The following is a 19300-nucleotide window of genomic DNA, read 5'->3' on the forward strand; positions in this document are numbered from 1 at the left end:
TATCAAATGGCTAGGAGCCAATGTCACCATGTTTTAAGGGAGAGAGCATATGCACTTTAGCACTGATTAGCAGTGGTAAAGTGCGCAGAGTCTTAAAGCCAGTAAAAATGAGGTCAGAAAAAGAGGGGGAGGAAGGCAACACGTTTAGTGGTGACCCTGCAGAAAGGGCCATTCCCAACACCACATGACAAGATTATATTAGTGTCCACCATAAGCAAGATTACCAGCATTGATCACCTCAGTGCATCAGGCAGTGTTGCAACAATAGTGGAAAAATGCATTCTTGCTGTGGAATACCTTTACATGTCACACATAGCAGCTATAGCTTCCCTTGCACCAAGTTAAAGAAATTAGTGATATGTCTCCCCAAAACTATTTGATATTTATCATTCAAATATCACCTTTAAAAATATTTTGGAAATTCAACCATTTTCCCCAAACATCAGTTTCTTCAATACACACTTTTCAATCTTAGAATGCATGTATTAACTCGGCCAAGCAAAAGACAATTTAGTTAACTGGGCTGCACAGAGGAGAACTACAGATGGCTGGAGAACTATATTTAGCCAATGAGCTACTTGTTGGAGAAGCCAGCCCCAGTGAGACCCTCATCAACGATCAAAGAGGACCCTCAACATCCTAAAGAGAAATTCAACTCGGCCAGAGTGACCTTCTGGTCATGGCATTGCTTCATCACCTCCTGGTTAGCTTTTACGTTCCCTGAAGCCTTCCTCCAGAACTTCTGCATTTGTTTGAGGGGGGCTAGCATATAGCTAACCACATCCTGAGGGGATTTCTTGGGAGATTTCTCCCACCCCTCCTTCACCAGACGAGAGGCCCCCCTATGGGGTGACTGTTGGACCCGCCACTCTCTGCAGGGTCACCTGCAAATAATTTCACTAAAATGATTCTTAAATGCTGGTTGATATTCTCAGTGAGAGTCAAAGAAATGTTGCCCTGTTAAGTTTTCCAAGTCCATGTGTGATGAGCTATTCCTGTCCATTTGTATTTGAATTTAGGGACTTCTCATCAAGTTGTACAAAGGAATAAACAAAACTCTGTGTCTCAGAAAAAAACACCTTTCCTGAGCAGTACATCACACATGGACCTGGGAAGCTTTGTGTCTATGGAAATGACATTTCTCAACAATGTAAGCAGGAAGAACATTAGAATCCTTCCTGCAACACAGGAACGGTCTGTCCCCTAGTGGTCGCTGCATGCAAAGGCTGGTAGATGGTTCAAAAAGTAGGATGGCCTCGTTGCTCCATGTCAGCAGTGACATTTTCTCCAATCCTTCAATTTCATGCCAGAACCTAATGCATTCTGTGTGTTGTAGTATTGGTTTGCTTCCATTGAACTAACATACCCGATAGCAATGCTTTGTTCAGGACTGGAGACAAAGCTTGGGAGGACATGAATCGAGGTGGCCACCCTATGTGCAAAGGAGCCTGTGCCTGCACCCTGGAGTCACCTGCACAGAGAAGCTTGTATGAAAGGGGGGGCAGTAGCAACACACGCACCAGAGAACGAACCTGCACCCTGGAGTGAGATACACAGAGGAGCTTGTATAAAGAAGGGGGGTCATAATAACACATACACCTGAGGATGAACCTGCACTCTGGAGTCATCTGCAATCTGCACACAGAGGCCAGCGGCAGAGAACAGACATCAGAGAGAGGGTACAGCAGCCTACCAACGTTTTTCTGATCTCAATCTCAACAATAAGTTACCTACTTACTACCAGCCAGGATTTACCCAGTTGTTAGTCTGAGTAAATACAGAAGCCTAATCTTTGAGCTTCATATCAGGCACATAGGGGCAAATGTATCAAAGAGTGGTGTTGCCCTTGCAAGGGGGCACAACAGTGACACACCTACTAAGTCTGACTTATCAAGCCGTGCAAGGCCATCTTGTGTGGCCCTGAGTGGCTTGATAAATCTGGAGCAAAACAACACAGCGCAAATCACTGAGTTGCGTTACTCTGCCCTAGGGAGGCGTGTGTTTCCACACACCCACCAATGGATTGGTTTACCATTACTGGTAGACCTGGAAATGTGTCAAAATGCTTCGCCTTCCAAAGGGAGGCCTAATGAGGAGAAAGATCTTTATTCTCCTAGTTTTTTTTCCAGAGAAGCTGAGAGAAGTGTGGATGCACTCTGTGCTTAGGCATGCTGGCGTTGTGAAGAAGGTATACTACCTTCATACATACCTTAAGTAGGCCATCCAACTCAAACTGTGCCACTGTTTGACACACGGTTTCTTTATTCATCACATGCGATGCAAGAGCCACTATCACACTGTAACCTGGAAACCCTTGTACAGATTAGGATTTTAAATGCCAAGTCCAAGTGGCAGTGAAACTGCACACACAGGCATTGCAATGGCAGGCCTGAGACATGTTTGAAGGGATACTTCAGTGGATGACACAATCAGTGCCGCAGGCCCATTAGTAGAGTTAATTTACAAGTCCTGGGTGTATGGTTAACCACTTTACAAGGGACTTTCAAGTAAATTTAAAATGCCAGTTGTAGATACACTAATGTTACCATGTTTAGGGGAGAACCACATGCACTTTAGCACTGGTCAGCAGTGGTAACGTTCACAGAGTCCTAAGGCCAACAAAAAGAATCAGCAAAATGTGAGGCAAGCAGGCAAAAAGTTTGGGGGAAGAACACCTTAAGGCTGACAGATCTAACACTAGCACAGAGAAATGTTTTAAAGAGAAGGGTCAGAGTAGCACCATAAAGTAAGTAAAGGAAAGTACCTGCAGGAGCCTGGGGCCAGTGAAGAACACTGGCCACAGGAAGGCGTACTTGGTCCAAGTTCCATGGATGAAGACTCACCTTGAAGCCCAGAAGGAAGCAGGAGCCCAGGACGAGACACTGACCAATAGGAAGACTGGAATGGAAAGTGACGTGGAAGTCCCTTTTAAGATTTTTTATTTACAAGAACATTTTGCAAGCACTGTGCAGGCAAAGCCTAAAAATGGCTACAAGCACATCTCCCTTTTTGCTACAAAATTTGAGCAATAGCTGTTCTCACAATTCGTACCCTACCCTGTCTGATCAGGACAAATGCAGTTCTGGTAGTGTGTAGTTTTGCTGCACACTGACAGCCCCACCTGATTACGTACACACCTCATAAATACCTGGCTCTAGCATAATAAAAATCACCTCCAAAAATTATACCTAGACAAAGTAGCACTTCAGTTTGTGTACCCGATGCAGGAAGGCACTCGCCATAAACTGGCTGTTCATTGGGATTACCGTACTCTGGTCATTGGCCAGGTGAGGGGACTTTGCCAGTAGACCCTGCAGGATTGGGCAGGCGGGTCAACGTGCACTAAGGATCGAGCACCCAGCTTCAGTGTCTTCCTGCTGTTGAACTGTGGATTTGCACAGCTTCCTCTTTTGAGGTAGAATACACAGAACCTGATCTTCTTTGGTGGCAGTTTTGGTTCTGTGGGGTTGAGATTGAATCTAGCCTCTCTCAAAGTACAGTTAAATAATATGGCCTCCATAGCACAAATCCTCTTCCTCCTCATCTTTGTCATCATAATTAGACGAATCAGAAGAAAGTGAGGGAGCTCTACAGTAGGTGGACCGATGGCACTTATCCGATCAGATGGGTGGATCAACAGATGCGCCTATTTAGAAGCTGTAGTGATGGAGCGGGTGGTACGGGTGCCTCAGATGGCTCTAGAAAGTTGGACTAGGCTGGATCGTTGAAGGTCTGCTCATGATGCCGCATCTCGAGAACGGTCCTGAAAGGTCTTCGGGTGGATCCTGTTGTGGAGAACAGAACTGAGTGGATCCATAAGGCATGTTACCCTCAAGCTGCCTGGAGCCACCTGAAGTGCAAACATCATCGAAGGACCAGTCATCAACGAACTCAGCAAATGTGTATGGACCTCAATATTTAAATATTAATACAAATTCACTGTGCGGTAGTGAGCGCTGGCCTGAAACGCCCTTCCCCACAATTATCATTAAAATGCAAAATGAAATATGGAATGGCTGTTAATCTACTGACCCAAACTCTTTGATGAGTTAATTCAATTTAATATAACAGAGATTACACAAAATGAACCATAAATAAAATTCCGCTGCTCTTTTCTCCAAGTTTCCAGCTCATCTCATGGTCATAACAATGGTTTCATCTTTAGAAAAGTCCAAACACATCTCCAGATTTGACTCTTCCAATATTTACAAAAAACATTTCACTAATATTCAGTCTCCCATCTCTGATGTGTCTATCAGCAATAGAGAGCTGAGCTCATTTATTTTGGTGTCTGAGCATCTAAAGTTTAACTATGTAACTCAGAATTACTTTGTGTTAACGCTCAAGCTTTAGAACATTGTTGGGCACAAGAGAGACATTCTCCTCTAGGTTTCCAGTTACTTCTATCTAATATTCATGCATTAACTCAGATACATTTTTAATTACATGTATGAACTTTAGACGCTTCATGCCCAAAACCAGGCACTTGGCTCTGCGCCGAGCCAGACTCTCTAAGGCTGTATCATGATGGGCTGCGCTGGCTCGGGCAGAACCAAAGACTTGTTAATGCACCTGGAGTGTGAAAATTGAATTCATTTAACCCAATATTTCTCTGAGATAGTGCATTATTTAAGAAAGACCAGATCAGAAAGAGGCAGACCTTGCTCACTGTTTCCGAGATGTAGGATCAGAAATCAATCCCTACCTCAGATAAACAAATTTTCTTTACACTCTGCAGCTACATAAAAACAGGCACTCAGCTCTGTGCAAGGAAAGGGCAGCCCATCATGATCTAACCCCAGATCACTAGCTCCTTGTGATACCATTGGCCCTTTTTGATAAAAAGGTTCACCAAAGCTGAAGTAATACTACTGTCCCTTGTTGGATTCAGACCATTAATCACCTGGTGATTCTGTGGCCAGTTGTTTCTTGAGGACCACACGTCAGCCGCTTTGAAGTGATTACCCCTCCTTGGATGTAAGGCATATATCAGCTAGTGGGATGCCATTGCCCACTGGTGGATGTAGAGCCCTCAACAGCTGCAGTGATACTGTTGGCACTTGATGAACGCACTTTAGGCCTTGGCGGAATATCAATTATGCCTGAATAATCAGAGTAACTTTAGTAATTCTGCATTAGTCTTTGAAGCAGAATTATTAATACTTACACGATTACCCCTGCTTGTGTAGTTATGAATAATTTGGTTGAAAAAATCCTAATGCGAGAGCACATTCAGCGAGCATGAGAGTCCACTCCCCATTCGTGTTCTAATGCATTTAGATCTATTTCTTAGCACAAAATGCATTCTCGCTCCCATTTTGGATGCAAGGGTGCTTTTGTGCTAACGAAATAGCGCTAAATGCCAGGTTTAGGTTGGGGGCGGGGAGAATCCTACCCCAAGAACACATTTAGCAAGCAGGAGCAGGGGCTCATGGTTGCTATTCGTGTTCTGTTGCATTTAGCGCTATTTCTTAGTGCAAAATGCATTTTTGTGCCGATTTTGGACAATGAGATGAAATTTTGCACTAGGAAATATCGCTAAATTCAGAATTACTCTTCGTGCATAATCACCCTACACTGATTTACGTGAGTTATGCCCACATCTAATGCAGATCACACATAGGCTGGAGTAATGGTATGGCCTACGCTTGACATGGGATATAATACTTTGGTAATTTGTTGGTCATACATTGTAGTCAGGCTGGTGTAGACCATACGTTGGCTGGTGTAATAACACAGCTATTTGTTACATGTACTCCACAGATCAGCTGATGTAAAACCATGGTCCATTGTTGGCTGCAGACATACATCAGCGGTTATGACATCATGAGTACTTGTTCAATGTACACCGCAAATCTGCTGGGGTGTGAAACCATGGTTCCTTGTTTTGATGCCATTGCCAATTTTTTGCACACAATACTTTGGCTGGTGTGATATGATGGTAGTGTACTAGTGTCACACTTTATTTAGATGAAGACCACCGATTGTCGTGTGTTACCTCATGGAACCTTCCTTAGTGTAGACTATAAGAGGGAAGAGACAATGCCCCAGTTGATGTATGTAAAAAAAAAGTACACTGCCAAGTGTAATATCATGTTTCATTGTTAGTTGTAAACCACACATCAACTAAAATGATACTGTGGTACCATGTTAGATGTCGACTATACATCAGCTGGTCCGGGATCATGGATCTTTGTTGGATGTAGACCATACATCAGCTGGTCTGGGATCATGGACCCTTGTTAGATGTAGACCATTCATCAGTTGGTCCGGGATCATGGACCTTTGTTGGATGTAGACCATACATCAGCTGGTCCGGGGATCGTGGACCTTTGTTGGAAGTAGACCATACATCACCTGGTCTGGGATCATGGACCTTTGTTGAAAGACCATACATCAGCTGGTCCGGGATCATGGATCTTTGTTGGATGTAGACCATACATCAGCTGGTCTGGGATAATGGATCCTTGTTAGATGTAGACCATACATCAGTTGGTCAGGGATCATTGACCTTTGTTGGATGTAGACCATATATCAGCTGGTCCGGGATCATGGACCTTTGTTGGAAGTAGACCGCACATCAGCTGGTTTGAGATCATGGACCCTTGTTGGATTTAGATCACACATCACCTTCTTTGAAGTTATGGACCATTGTTAGATGTAGACCATACATCAGCTGGTCTGGGATCATGGACCCTTGTTAGATGTAGACCATACATCATCTGGTCTGGGATTATGGACCCTTGTTAGATGTAGACCATACATCACCTGGTCCGGGCTCATGGACCTTTGTTGGAAGTAGACCGCACATCACCTTCTTTGAGGTTAGGGACCCTTGTTGGATGTAGACCATACACCAGCTGCTTTGAGATCATGTTTCCTTGTTGGATGTAGAAGACACATTTGCTGAGCTGAGATCATGGTCACTTGTTAGATGCAGAACACACACCTGATGGTTTGAGATCAAGGTCCCTTGCTGGATGTAAAACCCAAATCAGCTGGTTTGAGATCGCGGTCCCTTGTTGGATGTAGACCATACATCAGCTGGTTTGAAATCATGGTCCTTTGTTGGATGCAGACCATACATCAGGTGTTGTGATGCCTTGGCCCTTTTTCTGTGACTCTACGCTGACATGATGAGATACCACGTCCAATTATGTATGTAGACCAAATATCAAGTGGTTAAATATTATGTTCCCTTGATTGATACACCACATATGTAGCTGCTGTGATATCATGCCCTTATACACAGATGGCTTCATACAATGGCCCTGTGTGGATGTGGACAATCTATGTTGCTGTGCCTTTGGCCTATTCACAAAGGTAAATTTGCATGTGTATATTTAGTCACATGTACATTTACCACCACTCCTATCGATTAATCAGGATTTATAAAGCACGGCTAATCACCCATAGGGCACGAAGGTGCTTGCATGTCCCAGAGACGTATTCGAAGAGCCAGATCTCGAAGGTCATTCGGAATTCCGGAAGTGAGGTGATGGTCCAGAGGTACGTGGGAAGGCTATTCCAGGTTTTTGCTGCAGTGTGAGAGAAGAAGCATCCTCTACTTCTGCTTCAGTAGATGCAGGGAGTACGGAGAAGTGACAGAGAGGCAGAGTGTTGTCTTCTCGATGGTTGGTGATGTTCAGGTGGTAGTTAATTTACGCAGATCCTTGGTTGTGCAGAGCCTTGTATGCATTGGTCAGCAGCTTGAATTGGCACCTCTTCTGTATGGGGAGCCAGTGGAGTTGCCTGAGGTGGGGTATGATGTGGGTTCATCAGGGAAGTCCGAGGATGAGTCTGGCTGCAGCGTTCTGTAAGGACTGAAGTCTCTGTAGAAGGTTTGTGGTGAGTCCTACATAGAGGGTGTTGACGTAGTCCAGATGGCTAGTAATGAGGTGCCAGTCTGCACTTTTTTGCTGTTAACCATTTCTAGGTGTAGAATTTTATCTTGGTGTAAACTTATACATTTCCAACTCCTCAAATCAGGGGGTGGAACCTCCTACAGCAGGTTTTATGAGTATAAAGTAACTGTGGTAACTCTGTGCACCTAGGTAGGGATCTCAACCACTATGGTGCTAATCCGCCTCTGAAATATGTAGGGAAAACTGTTAAAGTTTATAATTGTTTGTGAAAAATATTTTAATGTAAACAGAAATGTAAATTATTTTTAAATATTTATTTTTAATGAAGAACTGTTACAGTACTTTGACACAAATTAAGCATATTAAACAATTGATGTAAATTAGTTAATTTACAAATATTTTTTTATTTCTTTTTTTTAAATACACATTTTTATTTCAAAATAAATGTAGTAAATGTTGTTAAATTATGTGTATATATTAATTTTATTATGTTTTACCAAATGTTTAAAAGTTTCAACAGTTCTTACTAGCCGCACTACCGTTGGTCACACTGCAGTTATCAATTTACATCAAATTCAAACTCTAGTGCACAAATACATCTCGACTGGTCAAAGTCCTCTCGCCGAATACTGAGAACTGGTCCAACTTGTCAAAAGATGTTAAAAAAGTCTTTATTGTTTCTGATTTTAAAAAACATCCAAAACGGGAGCAATATTCTCCCTTCATCAAGGTTTCACTAGAGAAGCAAACACAGCGGTGGAGCGCGGCCCATTTGTGACTGTGAGCTCACAAAACCATCACATGTTTAACTTGATTAATCCATTTAGTTTCACTGATTTATAAATCTAACAACCAGTCCCACGGGCACTAAAAATGATTTTAACATTTTTCAGCCAATCCTAGCTCATAGTTTTACATTTTAAAACGTAATTGTCAATTTATTACGCTACAGCGGCACCTGAGAAGTTCAAAATAGAGAACCGCTAAACTCACTGATAGCTCAATGGCGCCATTTTTGGGGTATTTTGTAAAATGTTCTAATGACTAAATATATTTAGATAACATTGGTCACATGTCTATAAAAACCTTCCAGTATCACAGAATTTAGATCATCATCAATATCGTTCCCAAACAGTGACTATTATTTTTCATTTAAAACTTACTATGAACCCAGTTGTTTGTTCAGTCCTTGTGGGTTGTTTAAAATCAAAATTACCTTTTAAACTAACAAAACAATTATCTAACATTTTTGACTTAAAAATAAAAAACGTTTTTAAATGATTACACGTTTTAACTGACTTACTATTAGTTCCTAAGGTGCATCTTTTAATTCCATGCTCCACTGTGTTGTAGTAGCAGTACTGGCAAATGGGGAACAGCCTCTACAGAGCTGCTGCAAACACACAACCCTGTCAGCACAAATGTACACTATCCCACACTGCACTTCACTGTCTCTCTATATATATCTTGTTAAACCTACTCTATAGTGTCAATCTACTGCAACAGATAAGCACATTTTAGAATGAATATTTTTAATTTCTTTACAATGCACCTTTTATTTAAAAGTTAATTTATACTAATGCACATCTTTGCATAAAACATTTTAGATACTGGCACACTGTATTTAATAAAAGACTCATCTCTCAAAACATTGACAGAAATGTGTAGGCAAATGATGACTGCTCAATGGATGATGCTCAAATGCTCTAACTCTTCGTAAAGAGTACTTAAATCAACAAATACATCATGTACTATAACAAAATACATAAAGAATAACGAGTAATAAGATCCTATACTGCCATATCAGGGATCAGGCGACATCTATGAACCATTGCGCATTCGGCGTTGTGGTTTGTAAATGTCACAAGAACCCTGTAATGGAAGTATAGACCCATATTACATGTTACCCGTTGAGTATTTTTTAAATTACCTGTTAAGGATGCGCTATATATCACCCAAACAATAATACAAGTATATATAGGCTACTCACACAAAATGGATGAATACTTCTTTATTTCAGCACACATCCTAAGACGGGCTGAAAAGCTCCATAAGGCCCGCATCCAGTGGCGTAGCGTGGGTTGTCAGCACCCGGGGCAAGGCAAGTAATTTGCGCCCCCTAACCCGTGGATTTTAGCACTCGAGTCCCCCCCCCCCCAGATGTTGCACCCGGTGCGGCCGCCCCCCCCCCGGACCCGCCACGCTACGCCACTGCCCGCATAGCAAACCTCTGGTGCCTTACGGTGCTTTACACCAGCTTTTAAGGACATTTGTAGGACATCATCATTTGCTCGTAATACCAAGTGGCGGCATTCAGGTTATATCAGTAGCAGGAAATGCAAGGACGCCTTGATGGATAAAAGTACAAGCTTTAACTTAAATACTCAACCACAGAACATCAGATCAAAGTTCACAACACGTATACCCCATCTCTCCTTGCTAAGACCAGATGAAGAGCTGAGGTTGTATGTACTTTCTAATGTGCTTAGAATCCCTCCACCTCCTTTGTGGTAGAAGGCACCGTTTTACGAAAATTTACCTTCTCAGAGGCCTGGTCCAGGTTGATCAATCTGTTTCTGTGGGAGCCTGGTTGACACTGTTGAAGGTGCTGCAAGTTGCGTCGAGTTTATGGAAATTTCAGTTTCTGGAATTAAAATATTCCAACGTATTTTGAGATAATGAACATCTGATAGCCAATACATATCTTTGTGGGTCATGAAACAGATTGCAAACTCTAATTGTATTCAATAGACAATGGATGGTACTCATGATGCACGTCCAGTTGAAAACACGTCATTTTGAATGATAAAATCAGGGGTCACTCTCATCTGACTGATAGTTTTATAAATCTTCACCAGAATCTCATGTTATCAGTGGATGGTTGAGCTACTATGTCCACCAACAGCTTAATTGAGCAAAGGTGTTTTGCTCTTGCTTTAATTGGCCATGGATGCTTTGGTATGCTCCAGCAAAGATCTAACTGTAGTCCAGACCCTATAATTGCTTGCACTGCAAAGGACGTATTGTTTTCAGACAGAAAGGTTGTCAACCTAGCAAGAAGATCAATTTAATAACTTCACGTCTTTGTTGGAGATTTGGTCTGCTCTTCCTTAGAAAGGCAGCTATCAAACACAATCACTGAAGTATAGGCCTACTTGGAGAGTTGCACTGCTCTCTCAGATCATATAAGAAACAATTTGTTTTTAACAGCCCTTGGTCCCAGTCTAAGTCCGCTAATATTTGTGATTTGCTGGCATTAAGGACAATCCATAGTTGTATATTATTCAGAAGATTAGCCAGATAGGAAGAACGAGCCCTAGGATACTGACTAGGTTAGAGCACCAGCTGCAGATCAGCTGCATGGATGCAGAGCCCCGCCCCTGGGCCTACAGTGAGCCAATCCAGGGTTTCCATAAATGCTGAAGAGCACGGAGGCTCTGTGAGCGCCCAGCGATGCTCCTCAGCGTGAAGCTACAGACGGTGCACTCGCCCCATTCCGTCCCACCAGGAAGCTTGTGACTGACAGAAAACCCTCAAACCACTTGAGTGAGAGGGTGGCAACACAGGCAATGGCCCGTTATCAGTTCAGGCGCATCCCAAAGTCACCCCTCATCCACCATTTCTAGAAATCTCTCTCTGACATATATCAAAGCTGTTTCTGTACTTCTGAATGGCCTATACCAAAAGCCTGGATCTCCAAGCAGACCGTGGCACTCCAGGCGGGGCATTACTGTGTTGTTGTCACCTTCACATGGGTGTTAATACGAAAGGCAGTCCCAGTAACCAGTAAGTAAAAAGGATCTTGGATTCGGTGCAGACTTGAGCAACAGGGAGACAGGAATGTTTTAAGCAACCTGGAACTCTGCCCAACAATATAGAGCAATTTACATTTTTAGTAATACCTGGAGCCATTATTGGGGCCATCTCCTGTACGAGGGATGGAAGCAGGTGTCATCTGGGCACTGGAGGACATTCATCCTCTTAATATGACCTCCCCCTCAGCTGGTATAGAACAGTCAGATAAAAAGTTTCAGAAGAGAGAGTGGGACAGATAAAAGAAGGCACTTTCTAGCACCTCCTTTTCTACTTTATTCCTCGATGAATCAAAGCGCTCTCAGATTCTCTTCACTTTATCCATAAAATCGCATTCATTAACTGAGCAAAGAGAGTCTCTTGTTCACCACCTGAGAACTCACCGACGGGTCTCTGGCCTGTCAGCTCTCTTAGAACCTCAACTATTTGGGTGTTTCCTGGATCTATGTGGCCTCTATAGTATGTATACTATGTATATGTATGTATACACCACCTCATTGTCTATGTTCAAACCAGTTTTGCACACGTTTTAGGTAACAGAATTTAGATGGGCTTTGCCTGGCATGCCATTTTGTCTCATGGACTTGCCCATGGACCGCGTGTGCTATATGATCAGCCACCCCGTTTATTTACATCTTCAGCAACGGTGTGGGATAAAACAGGGTGTTGCTGAATATATATTTAAGTGATGCTTCGTAATATACTTCTGTGGGACCTATCGCAACACCGTTGATTTTGTGCACACTGGAAACACCTAATGGTCACTAGTGTCTGACTCCAGCACATATACAAACAATACTGTGTGGAACAATCAGCAGTTAAGTAAGGAGATGGTGCCACCACTGAACAGATCCCAGGCTGGCAGGGACCAGCACAAAACATCCTTCAATGTGGAAATAACTGAGAGAAAAAGGTAGGGTTATGACATGGAAATAAGGTGTGAGATGGGCGTGCAAGATGGGTTTGACCTTAGTCTGGGGCCTGATGAATGAAAGGATTTTCAACACTTTCTGTTCTGTGTCTATGGGAAGACGCGTTGACATGCAGGAGCCTAAATACTGTAAAGATCTATGTTTCAATGTCACAAACTATAGGCAGGTCGATGTATTAGCAATCCTTCATGTAAGGCACTTGTCTTCGGTCAAGCGTACATCAAACTCATGAGTAACTCTTGTGTTCAGCTCATGAATACCAAAAGCATGTGTGAAGTCACCTCTTGAATACTGATGCATTTTGTGTGCCACTACTAAGCACCAACAACTAGTGTGTCGTGCTCATGAGCTCCAATGACTTTCAGGTCCAGCTCATACCTATTAGCAACGCATGTGTCCAGCTCATGAGTAACAACAAGAGGCGTATCCAGCTCATGGGCACCAACAATGTCCTGGTCTTGCATAACCATGCTTCTGTGTGGCATTAAACCGACATCAGTAAATACAAGGGAACTTAAATCACAAAGGATACTACTTACTTTCTCAAGGAAGCACACAACCGCGTCACATACTCAAAGGATACGTCCAAGGTCCTTGTGTAGCTTCTTTTGCACAAGTGCTGTTCTATTAAATGCGTGGCAGCGAGTAGCAGCCGTAGAGCCTACATTCTTGAGTGAGCTGAAGTCCTACTATGCGCTCCTGAGATGCAGCCTTGTGAAGAACCCCAAAAGTGATCTGGTCGATGCATTGCAGAATCCACTTTCTAGTTAGCCATAGGCTTTAATTTTGGAACCCTGTGTTTGCTGGTCATACATGTGTGCCATTGTGTGTACCATGGAGATACCAATGAAAGGAGTTAAACCTTGGAGCCTGGTGCAGTGGAAAGGATTTTGAAGCCTTGGTTCCATGTCCAATACTGGCTTAAGGTGACATTACTTTCTACTGGTTGTAACACAACAAACCGGACTATACACCAACATCAGGTCACCTTTCGTGAAGGCCACCCTTCCTGGAATACCACTTGGTTGGGTCAGTGGGATCGCCACTCCGAAGTGGTTCTCCAAACCCATCCGTCATGAGGCACAGTACACCAGATCTCCACAACTCCCTCAACTAACTGATTGTAGATGAGACAGCTACCTGAACATTTCATTCTGTGAGTGAGACTCATTCCAGGATTATGAAGAAGTTCTGTGGGTAAAATCTCACTCGGACAAACATCATTACGCTGTTATATCAAACAAGCAATTCAAACTGTGGCCACCAAAACATTTTTTTTTTTGTAATCCTGAAGAAGGCTTAAACTAATCAATTGATCTACATTAACAGAAGACACTTGCAACAAGACCATTAGCAAAACAATAAAATAAATCAATACATGGTTCACTCAATGTTTCCATAATTACATTATCATTACATTAGAACCTGTATAATTATTAATTACTCTTTAGGATACAAGGCATAAAGAGAGGTCATGTTTTAGAATGATCGATTAAATAAATGCTGAAGGTCTCTTCCTTCTTGTAGTTCACGTTTTAAGAAAGTGGTTTTGGTATCAAGACTCAGCAGAGTGGGCTTTAGGACTCTATTAGTTGGTAAAGGAGTTAAGAAGCCGCCAGGCTGTAGAATTGTTTGGCAAGTAAACAGATCATGGAGCGGGCATTAGCCGCCTTAGTTATGACAGCAGATGACAATAGTATGAAAGCGTGGCTTTAAGGCAAGGTTTAGTGACTCAAGGGTAGAGATGGAAGAGGGTGAGACCTCTAAGGGGTGACCGTCTTTCTCACAGATTATTTCATGTTACCACTCCCTTGTTTGAGGTTGCCCATGGTGATGTCCCATCAAAGGCCATACAGTCACTGTGTGCACAAGCTCAACTTATTGACATTTCAGCTGTACCAGTCAGGGAAGCAGCATCCGCAGGATGAATACAGAAAGTATTGCATGCTGGGTGTGCGTGATGCTGCAAAGAGCTAATGAGGTGCGACATCCTCTTCAGAGACTACAATCACTCTTCACCTAGAGAAGGAACCATATAGGTGCATGCAGTAGAGGGAGATCAAGGATCTCAGGCGTGAACAAGTGAGCAGATGAGAAGTGATGGGGAAAAGCAGAAGAAGGAATGTTTGAGAATAACTGCAAATTCCCTTGGGAATGTACCACAGTAGTCAACAATGGATTCTTTGATTAGACCCACATTGTGTGCAGCTCTGACCACGATGAAGCTGACCATGGCATGAAATGACCAGTGGTCACATACCACATTAGTAACAGGGAGCTCAATCTCTGGTTGTGGCAGAGCTCAGCAGTATCTCTTCGGCTTCCAGGTGCTCAGGCTGAGTTGAAAGCCCATTTGCTTCTCCAGCTTCCTGCAGAGTTCTTCGTCGTGTGACCGCCCAGTTCTCAGTCTGCAGAGGGTAGATGTTTTGCAGGCCTGCTGACACACCTCCTGTACGTGCCCCTTGTGGTGGAGGTACCAGAACTTCTGGAAAAGGGCTTCATCCCGGAGGAAGCTTTGCAGGAGATTGTCCCAGTCAGCGGGGAAGGTGGTATTCAAACCGAAGGCTGCTCGCGCACTGTACAGTGTCGTCCACTGTGGGGCAGTCGCACCGTCTGCATTCGCTTCCGTTAGGTTCAGGATGTGGGTCTCGTGGTCGAGGACCATGTGGGAACTTGTGGAATAGTTTCCGTCAATCTCATAGATGCGGTAACCTGTCAGAAGGGACAAGAGAGAATGTGTTACTCCAGTAATAAGCAGTACAACGGGCAATTTAACACATATTAAAAACGTAAATGGGGACAATATAAACTACACTCAAGTCTTAAGCCATTTGAAACCCTGCTCTTTTACATAGGTTCTCGTTCCTGCGTAATCACATGACTTTGGCCAGGTTAGGTGAAGGACAACTTGCCAATGGTCTTGCAGGCTTTCCAGGCTAACAAATCAGTCTTCAGTTTTTATCTGAATTTTATGAGGATGAGTGAGAGCCTGATGAGGGAGGAAGAGCACTGCAGAGCAGTGGTCACAGTACTGAGAAAAAGTGCTGTCTCATGACCTAAAATGATGTTCTCATTCTCCACATTTTGCTGGCCCGCCACTTCCGAGCCTAATACACAACCAGCATAATCTTCCGTAAAGGGTAGACAGAGCGGCAGATTCTCACACTGGGTGTCATGCCACAGAAAAGGACTCTGAGTGAAAAACAGTCTACTTCATGCATCGCTTCTGCGGCACGATACCCATGAACAGGCTGCAAGGCCTTCTTCAGGCACCTTATCATGGCTGGCAGCAGTGAGCCGCCCTCGCTTGGTGGATCTGTCTTCCTCTTGCATTGAACCGGTTACACTCATGTAGACTTTACAAACATCTGTGGATCAGAGTAATAACCTTCACTGGACGAATTAAGGGCCATATGTACGAACACTTTTTCCCATAGACACAGAATGGGTAAAAACCTTTGCTACACCTGGCCCTGAAAGCCTGAGAACTGAAGCTCCAATAGACTTTTACACATAGAACCTGACTCTCATCTGTGGCCGGAAGTTTGAGAAAAAGGCAATGATTTAGGTGGCGGCTTGTTCTTGGCTGTTGATATGAGTCTTTGGAAGTACTTTCTTGGGGTTGTTGGGATAAAGTTGAGGGTGATAGTATTGTTTGAAGGAGATGGCCTATGTGGACCCAGCTGCAGATACTTTAGATCGGGGGTGAAGAAGCTGATCTGCAAGGACCAGAGAAATAGCATCTTTAGTGTAAGCTGAATATGTAAATGATTTCCATGACTATGTATTTATCTAAAGGTATCTCATATGGTTACCCTGTAGGCCTGGTGTGAACCCATCCCTTGTCCACGAGGGATGGGGTCCACTGGTGTTAGACACACACAAAAAGAATTTCACATTTTTATTGAGTCTGGAAACCCGTGTTTTGGACCTGTCATATTTTGTTGCATTAATGGTTCCTTCTGATGGGTCAGCACAAACTCCGTCGCCCACATGACTTAGGAGCCCAGGAAGAGGGTGCCACTGAGCCATCCAGGAACACTTTTTACAAGTGGCTATTCTTTTTATTCACTGCCTGCCGAGGTTACCGCCATATCACCAACAAAACACATATCTCAATATACTGCACCGCAGAGCTCATACTAGCCTTCCACTTCCAATGTTCCCAGGTGCTTTGTTCATGTATGTAGTCATAAGCTAATGAGACTACGCTCTCACTATGGCGTCTGTGTGCAACCTCCAAGTCACAGGTTTGAATCTCAACAAGGCCCCATCAGGCATTGGTCTTTAAATGAGTACCTTCAGGAGAACCCACAGAGCATGGACTGGGAAACTGTTCAAGCTCAGCTACGTCATTACATGTAACACGTCTACATTTCTGATGGCAAAGAGTTGGCCTGGCTTGGAGGCAGTGAGCACAAAGGATGTGGTGCACTGCAGATGAAATGAGCAGTAAATGAGCCTAGTAGGTGTTTCTAGGGAGTTGCCTGGCACTCCAAAAAACATAAATAAATACATTAAAAAGAGAAAGAAAGAAAAAGGGGACCTAGAAAAGAAGAAAACGCTAAACTAAACTGAATAATGCACAAGTCCTGGGAATGATACACACTCTCACTCAAGGCGTGGAAACATGTGATCGGGCACAGTGTTATCACTCACAGGGCTACAGGGCCAGTGGCTGAAGTGGGCGGAGCCAGTGCCCCATGATCTATGCTCTTATGGGTGGAAACTGAGTGTGAATGACAGTCAAACACACCAGTGGCTGAAGAGGGCTGACCCAACCCTTCTCTACTCATGCATTTGCATATGCAGTTTTTCATAAACCTTTTAGACTGCAAGATCCCAACATTGTTTTTAAAAAAACTTTATTTTGATTGTATGTAAGTTAACAGTGCAGAATCAGAAATAATGACTAAATACATGTAGTACATGTGTAATAGTGTTGATGCATCGTGGGCATTGAAGAGTTACTTGGCGGATCAACCAGGAGTCAAGAAATATAGAGTACGGTATACTTCTGGCCACAATAAACAATGTAAATGTATTGGTTTGAGATTCCAGAAGTCTGCTAGAGACACAAGGACACAGTGGAGCATATAACACATGAAGCATAGAGACCAACCTACACAAGTGCAAGCTCACAGCTCAACACAATCCCAGCCCGCCCATGATTAACAGGGGACCGTGGTATGACCACCAAGTCAGAAACACTCATACGGCACCCGCCAGACCCTCTGCATCCTCAGCATCATGATTCCTGCGCAGGAGGTACTCCTGGTATGGTCCTCGTACGTCTCTCGGGCGATTGCGATGTGGCATACGGTTGTGGTACGCATCCCACTGTGTTTTGCAATATGCCACATCAGTGTGCCATTCTCTTACTGTAGGCAGGGGTCCCTTCATCGTTCTCATTGCAACCCTACATTTAGCCAACAAAAGATCCATCGCTAGAAGCCATTGGTACCCACGTGCACACCCCGATCATAACCCCGAAGCGGCGAGCAAGTCAATACTTCTCCCGTGACACGAACCACTGACACTCACCAATGCTGCACACTTGGGCAGTACCATACGATGTTCGCATTGCCAGAGTCTTCCACGCCACAGCGTGGGCAGCGAGAGTCATCTCTCAACCCACATCCAAACAATTGAGCCGGGGTATATTATGCCCTGTTAAGATATTTAAAATGTACCAGCCGATGGTGGCCATTCAGAGAAATAGTAGGGCTCACAGCAGAGCAATAGGCCCACTGCTTCCCAGGGATACTGATGCCTTTAGACATCTAACATACTGTGAATATGAATATAAGACTGACACTGCCCATTGGAGAGTTGAAGATTGCAACAAATATACAAGAGCACGCGCCTCAGAGGGCTCAGCCCGATCACCATCTAGCAAGGCCCTCAGTGCATGACGTGCCCTCAAGTACTGAAATTGTGCAAGCATAGTGAGCTCAGCCGCCTGTGTCTTGACCTGCTCCCAATCCTGAAGCACATCATCCTTGAAAAAGTCGCCCACGTGCTGTAGGCCAACCTCATGCAATGCCTCTATCACTGCACGCTCCTGCCTCAGTGTAAACCAACCACAGCACTCCGAAAGGAGCATCTGGGAATAGAGCAGGGTCACCTACTGCACATCTGCCAACTTGTTCAAGAGGTACCTCATAGTGCCACCAGGTCTATTATGTGGAAACAACGCACCGGCTTGTCAAGTAAGAAAAGAGGGAGCGATATAGGAGCTGCCCCACCACGCTCCAACCAGAGATGTGGTAAATCATGCAGCCAGATTTGAGCAAACATGGTTTGCGCTGCTCTGTAATATGGTTCAAGATCAGGTGCGTTAAGGCCGCCAGATGAATAAGTTAGATCGAGTGTATCCCATTGTACTCGTGGCTGCTTACCGGCCCGCGCCTATCGCAGCATCAAGGACCACAAATGAACGAAACATCGCACCCGGCAACAGTACCCGAATGTTCATGAAAAGAAACAAAATACGAGGGAGTACAACCATCTTCGTGATGGATATACGGCCGATAAGAGAGAGGGGAATGTGAATACAGAGATCCATTGCATCTGCAAGGCGCTGTACAGCTTTTCCATAATATTAAGATCTCGACATCTATAAAGTACTTTAATACACACCCCACTAAATGCTATGCATACAATGATAAATATGTATAAAATTACAAT

General features: G+C 43.8%; 1 protein-coding gene across 2 annotated transcripts in view; it reads right to left on the reverse strand.

Moving 5' to 3' along the window:
* Positions 1–8324: 8324 nt before the first annotated feature.
* Positions 8325–19300, reverse strand: part of SMPD1 (sphingomyelin phosphodiesterase 1) — an 84910-nt gene continuing 73934 nt past the window's right edge. For both annotated transcript variants that reach the window (XM_069203670.1, XM_069203671.1), the window contains exon 6: positions 8325–15322. In XM_069203670.1, the coding sequence (XP_069059771.1) occupies positions 14913–15322 (410 nt within the window). In that variant the 3' untranslated portion in view covers positions 8325–14912. The remainder of the gene's footprint in view (positions 15323–19300) is intronic.

The sequence above is a fragment of the Pleurodeles waltl genome, chromosome 8, assembly GCF_031143425.1.
Source record: "Pleurodeles waltl isolate 20211129_DDA chromosome 8, aPleWal1.hap1.20221129, whole genome shotgun sequence".
NCBI classification, from domain to species: Eukaryota; Metazoa; Chordata; class Amphibia; order Caudata; family Salamandridae; genus Pleurodeles; species Pleurodeles waltl.